General features: G+C 39.3%; 1 protein-coding gene across 7 annotated transcripts in view; it reads left to right on the top strand.

The window, feature by feature from the left end:
• Positions 1-12,677, top strand: part of lrch1 (leucine-rich repeats and calponin homology (CH) domain containing 1) — a 98,361-nt gene that overhangs the window by 23,655 nt on the left and 62,029 nt on the right. For all 7 annotated transcript variants that reach the window (XM_085134681.1, XM_085134683.1, XM_085134678.1 and 4 more), the window contains exon 2: positions 9,608-9,752. In XM_085134681.1, the coding sequence (XP_084990807.1) occupies positions 9,608-9,752 (145 nt within the window). The remainder of the gene's footprint in view (positions 1-9,607; positions 9,753-12,677) is intronic.

The following is a 12,677-nucleotide window of genomic DNA, read 5'->3' as shown; positions in this document are numbered from 1 at the left end:
TCATTATTGTTCTAACTGAATAATGATGCTGTATTTACAGCTGCTGTCCATTCCAGCTGTTACACTTGTGTTAAACATAACTCCACAGAACTTTACGAGCTCTGTTCAGCTCCAGTATACTGCTAATTGACAAAAATAGAAAGTGGGATAGAACTATTGGATAAACTCATCAAGTAAGTTTGGAATAACAACCACTCATTCAGAGTTCAGTGCAAAATATTTTCTACCTCTAGCCACAACAACCCTCCAAGTGCAGCTTTAATTGAACGTTATCTAATGTGTGTGACATCTATGTGACAGTAACACAACACTTGACAATTGAAGTGACCTTATTACTGATAGTTGACTGGGAATTGAAATGTCATTTCTGTCTGAAGATTCAACTTCCTCAAATGTTTCAATCTACATATCACCACAAATTGTTAGAAATCTGTGTGAAAATGTCTTGTGTGTGTAAAAGTTTACACGAGTAGCAGTAACCACAGAGTTATTTCAGTGTTCACTCTAGCTTTTGCTCAGCTGTATAATCCCTGACTCATCTCCCCTCGTTATTATTCTGTTTTTTCTCATGACATTTTCTGTCCTTTCTCTCTCTCTCTCTCTCTCTCGCTCTCTCTCTCTCGCTCTCTCTTGCTCTCTCTCTCTCTCTCTCTCTCTCTCTCTCGCTCCTTTTCTGTGTTGTTTTCTGCAAATGTGGTTCTAGTTTTGAACTCTACACCTTTTGTTCTAACACTGCACTAAGTATCTGGTTTAAAAGTGTTGCTCTCTACTAGTCTGTTGTGTTTGTGTGTGCCTGCCTGCACATTTGTGTGTGTGGTGTAAAGCCTGTCATTACTGTACTACAGGGAGGAGTTCCTGTCCAACCAAAGGATGCAGCTGCATCACATGCTCAAAGAATATTTTTACATTCGAGGTCTTCAGACAGGCACAGCCTGACTCTGCAGAATTCAGAGTTAAACCGTCAGGAGCCAGCAGTCTTTGGCAATATGAGAAACATATTCATGCACTCTCAGCCAATACAAATGCAGCAAATCTCTGACAAGAATAGTAGCTCACAGGCAAAACATCTTTCTTATCTGTACTGGCCAGAAAAATAGTGACAGTTAAGAAAATTACGATGATGTTCATCACGTTATTTACTGAAAATTCAGTCTCTTAAGATACAATGCATACTCATGTAAATAGCTGTAAGTCTTCAACCAAAATTTAAAAAACTGGACTTATGCAGGAAGTAGACAACAGCAAACTACGTCCACTACTTTAACACTAGAACTGTGATCTTTTTGTGTTCAAAACCTAATTTTAAAACTATAAAGCAATTGTTTTTAATCATAGCCTTAACTTGCATGCAAGTTAGACATGCAATTCACAAGCAAGAAATAGCAATCCCTCAGTCCTCCTGGATTCAAAAGGATAGTTAAAAATAAAAGAAAAATGCAGTATGGCAAATGTAATACCTTGCAGAATACTGCTTGTAGAATGATAGTCTTGTGTTTGTGATCTGTCTTGTCGGTTTTGTGCTGCTAAAGTGAATATTTATTTTAGTGTCACTGCAGGAAATTGTTTAGCTAAAGTGGTTAGCCGCGCATAGTCTGTAAACTCCAGACCAGTTTGGTTCATGAATGACAGGCTAAACAATAACCAGATACGTGACTATTTATTTCTGGTATATGCATTTTAAAAAGCAGAAGCATTAATCAAGAACAAAGCATTGTGACAGCATAACATTACATGGCGTGGTTGAAAGTAGGGGCACAATACTGATTTATACAGAGTATGTATTACGCTACAACAAGTTGGGGTTATGGGGATGTCTACGGCACTGGTGTATAATGATGGCTGGATAATAACTCCAGAGTAGCTTATGTTGCAACCAGGCAGTAATAATGGTATTAATGTAGCTATGGTTACGGTTGAATGCATGCATCGGCAGATAACATGCTCTGTTTTTGTTTTTGGATGATTTCAGTCAGATTTTTTGCAAACTTAGTAGTCTGCTTCCTTGAGAATTTAAGTAAATAAACTACATGTAATTGCTGAGTAGCACAACTATTTGGTGTCCCTTTGGTCACATTAGTTAATGCTCTGCTCTACGTGGTGGGTAAATAAGCAGGCTAATGAATTTAAAAGTAGCTAAACTTAAACAGATGTGAACACGGTCATTCTTTAGATCTTCTTTAATTTCCTCAGTCTCCCTTCCTTCCTTCCTTCGTCCTTTCTTCCTCACCCCCGCCACTTCTCCCTCCCTCTTTGTTGTCGCACTGTATTATTGTTAGATGACAGAGCTCTGTGTTAATCAGTGGGCAAGAAAACATTCTCGTGTCTCAGCTGCTCAGCCTCCACATTCTTGCAGTGGCTGCAGTGTCTGTATAGTACAAGTCTTTGTATGACAAGCCGGGCTCTCACAGTTCACATCACTAACACACTTACTGCTCTTTATCTCTAATGTCTTTCAAATAGTTTAGCTAGCTTCATATATTTCTCACAGATTGTGTCAGCCTGTCTTTTTAATTGTTGTTGTTCGTATTTTATGTTGTTTGGTTTAGTTTCTCAGACGTAATGGAAGGGAAATGGTGTCTCAGCTTTGTCATAAAATAGACAAAAAAAGGGTTCAGTTTTCTGTTAGCCTGCAGGCTGCCTCATGACCCTCATATTAACTCAAACAGTTTATGTAATTGGGGAAATTGGATTACTCTGAGCAGAGCACAAAGTATCAGTGCATGCTTGGTAAGAACTAAAAATGTCCTTACACTTGTTCTGTCTTAAAATGCAGTGTGAAGCTGAAACACTACATTAGTGCACACGTGTTCCTAATGAAGAACACGGAAAGAGCTTAAAACATATTAAACTGTAGAAGCTGTCATCAAATTTTGGGGTTATACTTGTTGACTTCTGACATTGGTTTGCCAGGTAGAGATGTCTGACAAATTAAGAGCTCTAGCTCGATTTGTATCTCAGCTCATGTGGAGGTTTTGAAGTGATGTGTTAGACTGTCATCAAAGTTGGTATTGAGAGATCTAGAGAAACAACAGCGAGATGCATTCAAACTGTTCTGATGTTACATATGCCTTACAACAAAACAACAGATACTGTGATATCACAAGTGCTGCAGCCTGCCTTATTGTGAAAGACACGATGGCAGAAAGCAAAGTCGAAAATGTTGGATTTAAGCAGCCGAGGAAAGTAACTGAACGTCGTTACCGGCTCCCTGCACATAAACATTACGTATATGCTTCTTTTAGAGAGACACCAGACAGAGTGTAGAGATTTTCACTACCACATCAGGTTGGTGGTCAAATCGCACATCTGATCCATGTGCAAGCCTCACTGCCAACTTCACTGACACAGTAAAGCACTGTGCCTTATTCATTCATGTACTTATTGCCTTGGAGCGTAACCAGACCATATTTCTTGAATTTGTACTGAGGATATATGCAGAATGTTTTGGTTTTGTTGTTTTGTTTTTTATTTATTTTTATATTTGTAGGATTGTGTCCTCAAAACTTTAGTTTTTGTATTTTGTTACATATATTTATGTTATTTGATTAAAGCACAGCTGTGTAATAATCTATGGTACATTTATTATGTTCAACTTCAGACAGAAAATAAATATTTAAATTACAAATTACCCAGATATCTTAAATGAAGAGTAAAAAGGAACCGTTAAGCCTAACAGATATAGTGATTTATATGGTCATATATATTGATATCACTGATATAAAACAAGTTATCATGGTAAGGTGGGTGTTTTTTTCCCCATATTGCCCAGGCATAGTCACATGGTGTCCTAAACACCTTATTAGAACCCTTTTTTCATGTTTTCCTTTAATTTTTCACGTCTTTTATGCCAAAATCAAAATCCCCAGCAAGCATATGTCTTCACAGTATTGAGTTGACCGTACTAAATCACTGTCACTGCTCTGATGTGTCTTGACTCAGTAAAACTGAATTACATGAAATTGTATCCTCAAAGACTGCACAGTAATGTAATACTCACAACGCTGCTGCAGTTATGTCCAGTCTACTGTGCTGAGGCAAGTCAATAAAACTTCCTTCAGATGGATTAAAAGGCTTTTAATAGGAAACATCTGCACAGGAAACATTTTGTTAAAAAAAATACAAAACCCGCCTTCTTTATTATCTCTGTGCTGTCTTTATCCCACAGTTGTTGTTGAATTATTTTTTTATTGTGAAGGATCAGTTTTGTTTTTCAAAGTTTTTTTTCTTTTTAAGGGAAAAAAGGTGTAACTGTTACGTTAACTTTAGTGGACTAGAGTTCATTAGGTACACCTGATTCACTGTTCGTTAACGCAGATGCCAAATCAGCCAATCACCAATTTGATAAATCAGTCAATGGCAGCAACTCAATGTATTTAGGCTTGTAGACTTGAGCAAAGACAAGACGACTTGCTGAATGTCAAACTATGTGGAGAAGACGGGCTAAGTGACTTTTAATCTGGTATCTTTGCTGGTGCCAGAGTATTTCAGAAACTAACAGGGATTTTTCTTCACAGCCATCTCTAGGGTTTACAGAAACTCCAGCGGCATAACAAAGCATGCCACAAGGCTCAAATCACCTCAAACTGGTTTCTTGAACCTGACAATGAATTCACTGTATGTAAATCGCCTCCACAGTCACCAGATCTCAGTCCAGTAGAGCATGGTGCATTGTGGATGTGCAGCCAACGGGATCTACAGTAATTGTGTGAAATCTCTGAAGATTTTTCCAGCACCTTGTTGAACCTGATCTTGAATCTGTTGCATACAGTTGAGGCAAGGGGTAGTAGCAAGCTAAAGAACTGCCCAGTAAATGATTAGTCTCCTGGTACCGCTGACTGGTTTATACACATTCATTCATTAATCAGTGGTTTCCCTCCTCACACCACCAGCAGTGTAGTTGAAGTCTGGCTCTAACAAATTGTGGGGTATAAACGAGGAAGCTCAAGAGATAAAGTATCAGTTTTCACAGTTGAATTTCATCTAATTGCAATGTTCATAATCCCGCACGTTGTCCTAGATGTCTGAGTTGGATTGACTGGGAATGGGAATGGGAGAAAAATACACATGTGTTGTTTCACATCTTAAAAAGATGCTGAATCAGGTTTAGTCAAAGTAAAGTCATTGTGTTCCTGCAGCAGGCTTCTTCTCTTTCTTCTTCTTAAGTCAGAGGTCACACAGTGGCAGCAATAGGTCATTTCCTTTTTCATATGAGAGGGAGAGTGTTGTTATTAACACAGGAAGCCCCACTCCTGCTTCTCAGGGTGTGGCGTGTGTGCGCGTGTGTGTGCGTTTTGTATTTACTGTCACGATCCTGGGTCTTATGACCCAGTGTTTTGAGTTTTAGTTCTTTTGATGTTTATAGTGTTTGTTTAAGCTTATTAGGTTTCTTATGTTCATTTGCTTATTAGCTCCCTCTTGTGTTTTCAACCCCTGTGAAGTCTCCCTTGCCCTTTGTGTGTTTCATGTCTGTGTGTCTTATGTTGTCATGTCTGCCTCTCATGTTTCCTGTTTTATTTTGAAGAGATCTTGTGTTCCTGTGTTCATCGTGTTTAGTTTTACTCTTCCACTGTGACATCGTTATGTTCATGTGTGTCAGCTGTGTCAGCTTCTCTCATTAGCCTCCTGTGTGTATTTAGTCTGTGCGTTCTCATTCAGTCTTTGTCGGATCGTCTGTGTTGTTCCCATGTCAAGTCCTGCGTTCAGGTTTTCATGTATATATATATATAGATATGCGCTCATCTTCATTGCTATGTTTAGAGTTTTGTTTGTTTTTCTGCCAGGGTTTTTCATAGTTTGTGCTTCCTTTCTAGTTTACCCAGTTTAGGTTATTGCTTAGTTCGCATTGTTTTTGCCCTTTTATTTTGTACTGTTCTGTCTGCCTTAATAAACAGCTCATCGGTTAAGTTTGAGTTTTAGAATGTCTGCACCTGGGTCCACTCTTCACACTCCACGCAGTTTGCCTCGGCAAACTGTGACATTTACAGCATGAAGACTTGTAGCTTTTAGGAATACCCCCATAAACAGGATTAACTATCTAATGGCTCTGTAATGGGTTCTTGTGAAACTAATCTAGAGCTTAAATATACAGTTGATTGGGAGTACCTTGTTATTGTTTAGCAGCATCAGGGCCTCGGGATGGAGATTGTTTAAAATGGTTCATTAAGCATTAAACCTTGACTAAAATGCAACATACAAAAGTGTGGGAAAATTGATGTCAGAGGGCTTAAAAAAAGATGGCTGAAAAGGACTACATTTAAACAGCAGGTTTCGCCTTTACGCCCTTACTGGTTTAGTTGTAGCCTCAAGCTACGTTCACATCATACCTGAGTTACCATGTTTAACATTTTCTTTCTTCTTACATCAAAACGCAAGTAATAACTGCAGCTGAAGTTTGAAACTTATTTGCTTTATTTTCTTTTCTTAAAAAGGGTATCTACAGTAGAAAAACTCTCATCACACTTAGTCACACAGTGGCTCCTTAAATATCAGTCATGAACTTTGTAAAGTCAATTAAATGAACTGGATGGATCATCCCCAGAAATAAGCCCATTGTCAGTGATACTGGATCCTGCCTTTTCACTCAATATTGCACAGATGATCAATCCAAACATCAATTCGCTGCATCCCTAAAATATGTTGTTGCCATAGTGCCAAGTCCATCCATCCAAGTGTAGGATTTTAACAGGTGCCATCAACAAAACACGAAACTTCAGAAACGGTCACAGGTGCGTCTGCGTAAACACTCAGTCAGGCCTGAGCGCTGGTATTGCTGATATGAGTGAAAAGAAGATCTATGTATGTCATGGGCTAAATGTCCTGAGGCTTGCATCATCACTTGTGTCACCGTACATGGCCTCACATATAGATACAGTGCAATGTATCTTGACAGATGTGTGTCTGTAGGATCGACATGTCCTTAATCTGTCCCTGTGTGTTTCGTGGTTTATAGTAGGTCACTGCAGCTTTGAACGCATTACAGTTTCCACAGTGTTGTTTTGGAGATTAATAAGAGCATTAACGGTGTTGAACGCACCTTACGCTCACACTCACACATACGCCCTGCCAGTAATAGCTTTGTGTTGTTGTGAGTTGAGTCAGCTTGCTGCCGTTTGCTCGCCGGATGAAAGCAGGACCGGCGGGCTCTTTGTTTCTCATTCAGTGTTTTAAATAGCACTTCCTGTTAATGTGTGATCCATGATGCAATGCGTTCTATGTGTGGCTGATGCCCAGATGCAGCTGTGATTTTCTTTTTTTCTCTTTGTTTTTTAAATTGATGAAAGCCTGCTACACTTGTGCCTCAGAGGAGCTGTTTGTACAGTTTGGTGTTTGTACTATATACCAGCTTACAAAACACATTCAGTAAAGGTGCCCTATTTTCATTGTCATTTATTTTTGTAGACATTTTTATGATGGAAAAAAAAATATATCTGTTCCTGTGTGTCATCATAGTTAAATCAAGGGACAGAATTTGTGTGAAGGTCATGGTTTTGTCACTGCATTTTTCTGCATATTTCTTACCTGGTCTTCCAGCTTAGGGTTGGAGGAGGTGGAGCCTATCCCAGCTGTCACTGGTTGAAAAATGGCCCACATTTACCATTTACCATTTTAGCAACATTAGCATGGCATTGGCAGAAGCTAATTGCTATATTAGCTATATTATATGTGATGTGACATTTTCTTTACACTGACTGAATATAAGCTTAGCTAAGCCTTTGAAACATGATATTGTTGAATAATGTGCTGGCAGTTCAGTACATTTCTGGATTATTTATATCACAACAAGGTACTTTATATTGTATGGTAAAGGCCCTACAGTATTCTGGAGAAGACCCTAACAATCAAGAGACCCCCCTGTGAGCAAGCACTTGGTGACAGTGGGAAGGAAAAACTCCTTTTAACAGGAAGAACCAGTATCAGGGAGGGGCAGACATCTGCTGTGACAAAAGATAAAAGAAACATCCACAGGCAGAAAAGAGACTGCATTCAGACTTTATTCTCTCATTGGTCACTTATTAAGGCAGAGTCGGTGTCTGGTGCAACAGCATTTTTTAAATTGACAACTCTCTGCACTCATTGTTGTGGACACACATTTGTATTCAGTTTGTATTCTTTCATATTGAAGCTGAGTTTTTCCCACATAGATGCTTACTGTCACTTTCTGCAACCAGTTCAGCTACAAATAAAAATCACAACTGCTGTGGGATGATTTGTTGCTTTGGTCTGTTTAATATCAAATAAAAGAATTCCGGATTACTCCTGGTTGTTAGGCAGTACCTCTCTTGTTCCATAACTCTGGAACATTAGTATAACAAAAAGAATAGCAACGAGGTCTCTGCTCATAGTCTTGCTGGATATTAATTGAAAACCGTGACTATAAATACTGAATACAAAAGTACAACATGACTTTTCCCCGATTGTTTCCACCAGAGGAAATGAACCCTTGTGCTGTTCTTGCACCATTAACAAAACAAAATGTGTTTTTCAAGAGGCTCAGAGTTCAGCCTCGGCAGAACAATGTGGAATAATTGCACTGACATTTCTTGGCCTTATTGGGTTGCTGATAACTGAAGTTGGTATTATTGTTGCTGAGTTACGGCAGGAAGTGATGTCACTAGTCCTGGCTTGAGCAGCTGACCTGAGTCCTCATGTCAAATGCTGAGTTCCTTGAGTCTGACGTCAGTCGTACCTCAGATTCACGGTCCTCTGCTGGTGTGTCTGTGGTGCTCCATGTTACAAGGAAAGAGAGAATTTAGTCCAAAATCTGCATGTTGTACAATACACGGAGCGAGAAATCTTAATGCACGTGTTATTGTTGGGTGTGCAAATAGGTGTATAGTGCATTACAGCAAATTGTTGTAGGTCCAGCTCCGACGAGAGTGATTACAAAGTTTTATATCGTACTGAAATCTATTTAATTACCTTATAAGCAATGTTTTACAGAGACTTTAACACCAACAGCAAATGAAACACAGACCGGGTTATCCTAAGTCACTGAATTTAATCAAAATTGAGGACTATATGAGTTATGTATATGTTAAATCAGGTTACCATATTTTTAATGAAAACTACAGTGTATAAAAAAATAAAATAATGTTGATGGAGGCATTATGAGGTCACCCATTGATTTGTGGCCCCTTGAAACTAGACAACGAATTTAGGGAGGAACTGACTACGAACCTCAAGTCACTATGCATCCCATGTCTTAAAACATGGCATCACCATCTATTGTACTCGGGGCCGAACTGAAAACCAATTCAAACTAGCAACTTGGGCTATGCTTACTAAGTTTATGGAGGAGGTAAACTATTTTCTCAGACTTCCATCCAGTCAGACTGTTTAAAGAGCCACTCCTCTAACTTTTACATAAGAAAAAGGACACATTGGATTCATTTTCAGACCTTTATATGAGTCTGTGGTGCTACCTGTCTTTCAACTTATTTTTGATTTTTATTACAATTAACACACCAGATGTCAAAGTCAAAGTTTGTTTTTTAAAAAGTTTAATATTTCATTCAACTACTACTCAAATTGCTACCTTTGCATCTTTTATTATTATAATGTGCCCTTTAATTGTTCTAAACGTTGTTTTTCTTGGTTTCCATTGCAGACCTGTCAAAAAACCGACTAACCGATGTCCCCTCAGAGGTATGCCATCTGGTTGCCTTGGAAACACTAAACTTGTATCACAACTGCATCAGGTCCATCCCAGACAGCATCATCAGCCTGCAGTCGCTCACCTCCTTAAACCTCAGGTACACACATCGACACACTTGGTGTCACTGCTGTTTTACGATATGGGAACATTTTCTGCAGCAGGGACTGAGGGAGTGAAACCTCTGTTTTATGAACATCAGGCAAGCATTGCATTTTGATTCCCATTAACTAGGTATTAAACAACACTCTGTGTTGCATAAATGCAGTAGAATAATGTGATGCTGCATAATTTTAGCATATTTTAAATACTTTCTTCAGACAGATGGAGTTTTACACTCACTGATGCTGCATCACAACTGTTGAGCTGCATGCTTTGATTTCTAAAAGGTTCCTGATACTGTGGTTCCTTTTCTCTCATATGCTAAAATACAATAAATATACAGTGTATAGTGTTTTAAGTTATGTAAAAATTGCATCCAGAATTCTTTATATTGGCAAAGAGGGGGCCACAGACAGCAGGAGCGTGTTGTTTATACTCAGTAGTGCCTCTGCTGGTCAAAGCAACATCGTTATATGATATTCAGATGCGCTTAATGCTGTGTGGTAACGAGTAAGACATTGTGCATTTCTTTCTTTCTGTTTGTCATTGTGGGTGAAGCCATTTGACAGATGTATGTGGTTTGAGATCAGTTTGATTTTGTCTTTTTATTCTGCTTCTTCTACCCTCATGAGAATTTGACAAAAGAAGAGAAAAAATGAGTGCACAGTTGTACAATTCTGTGCATCTTGCACAATACGTGGAAAAACTAGTTCTGAGAGACCATAACCTTGTCCTTATGGGTTAGGGTGTTGTAATTAGTTGTGACAACTAAAGAGAAGCCGTAGGTAACGCAGTATATCAGTGTCCTCACAAAGACAGAAGGACCTGTGAGTGCGTGTGGCTCCTGTCAGAGTTGAGGCTCCGCACTCTGAACACAGCATCAGACTGAATGAGAGTGACAGAGCATAAATAAAGCAGTGTTATTGTCCTTTAATGTGGGCAGACGCTGCTATTGTGTGCCAGCTTTGTGTGGTAGCGCTTTCAGTGTTCGGCCCATCTGAGCTGTTGTACTGCTGCCTGGGGTCAATGCAGGTGTATGTCCGTGTTTGTGCGATGTGCCAACAATGCTGCAGGGTGATCATTTTGCCAAGTGTCATCCCACACAGCTGATGTTCAGTGAACTGTTAGTTAACTGTAAACCTTTGATACGCTCAGCTCATGTTGATCTTCACACGCTGTGCTGTTCTCTGCCTTTAAAGGTCAAGGTTTCACCACTCTCTTCATTGTATCATATCTGTCAAACGCTTAGTCTGCAAGTGAAGGCGGCCTGAAATGTTTTGTGACTCTACATCTCAAAGGTTAAGTGTTGGTTGTATTTTTTTGAAGACACTCTAGTTCCCACCTCTCTCCCCTGGTTTGGTTTGTGCAGGGTAGGAGAAGAGGTGTCAGTCAAATAAACTAGCAGGTTCTCAGTCTTCTAGGTCATGGTAGCCTTGAAAGCTTGAACACAAGGAGGCGACTGGACATCTTTAGGTTTCTAAAGAAGTTTTTCCCCTATCATCCAAGAGGCTTCTTCAGCTACAAAAACAAATTGGTGTCCCAGGTATTTCAATACTAATGGTTGATTGTCCCCTTTGGATATGTTCCTGCGGGCCATTGGCTCATATGACCTCTGTTAGGGCGGTTTGATATAACGATATATATCGGATGGCGATATAAAAACGTCTATCGTTTCCTATTACGCTATCGTTTTGTTTTGTGGTGTCGTAAAATAAACTGTTTACAGCAATATTTTTTCATTGTTTTGATGGTCACTGTAGTGGCTATATTAATTTCTTTAAGTTCTCTCTTTCTCTTATATTTTATATAACCACACTATGGAGGGACAAGCGCCTGTTTTTACGTCCACTTGTTTGTTTTCCACCTAAACCTTTCACAATAAAGCTCAAGATCCTGTTGAGACTTTTCAAAATAAACTGAATCACGTTGAGTATGCAAGAGTTTACAAATGAGAAGAAAAAAAAGAGCCGTCAGGTGCTAAAAAATAAACCTTAGACTCAAACTTTGAAAGAAAATGGTGGCCGTTACAACTTATATCTAAAAACTAGGGGTGCAACAATACTCGTATCGGTATTGAACTGTTTGATACAGTGCTTTCAGTTCGGTACGTATATGTATCGAACAATACAAAATTTTATTTATTTTTATCAACTTTTCTTCTGACGATGCTGTTGGTGTTGAGAGCTCAGTGGATCTGCGCTCGACTACTCCGCCTAGGCTGCACTGTCGAGTGCAGATTCACTGAGCGCAGCGCAAGCTAGCGAGACAGAAGTTAAGCTCGTTGTAACATGGCAAATTGAACCTCCCCCACCCTCATTCAGATCTGGCGTTTGGAACTATTTTGGTTTTCATGTGAAGTATGACCCTGATGGACAAAAGTAAAACAGTATGTCGGATGTGCCACGCAATGCTCAATTACATTGGTGGGAACTACTGCGTTAGCGCAGTTAGCTCGTTAACGTGTTGACGCTGTCCAGCCCCACACACGGCGTGAGCCGCGGTAACTCGCTAACGGAGATTTGCCGTGTTGTGGCGTTAACGAGATTAATGCTGACAGCACTAGTGGGAACACAACGAATATGACTGCACATTTACGCCGACACCATCCTAGTGCAAAGACAAGTGGAAGCAGACAAAAACAACAAGCACGCATGCTACAAACTTTACCTGAGTCATTTAGACAGCCGTTAGCACATGATTCTCCTTATGGGGACCTGATATGTTTAATATGCTGCTGAGAATATAGCCCAGAAGAAGCGTATAGTATAGCTTTTATTTTGGAAAGAGCCATTTCTCTGTAATAAACTCTCTTTTCCAAAGATGAGTGATTTCTCGATCAGATAGATTTTTTTTTTTATTACTTTGTTGTTTCAGCAACATTAAATATAAAAACTGTACTTTTTACTTAAAATATATATTTATA

This window comes from Neolamprologus multifasciatus, chromosome 16, assembly GCF_963576455.1.
Source record: "Neolamprologus multifasciatus chromosome 16, fNeoMul1.2, whole genome shotgun sequence".
In the NCBI taxonomy this organism is placed as follows: Eukaryota; Metazoa; Chordata; class Actinopteri; order Cichliformes; family Cichlidae; genus Neolamprologus; species Neolamprologus multifasciatus.
The sequence above is the reverse complement of the archived record's forward strand: the minus strand, read 5'-3'. Positions and strand labels throughout refer to the sequence as shown.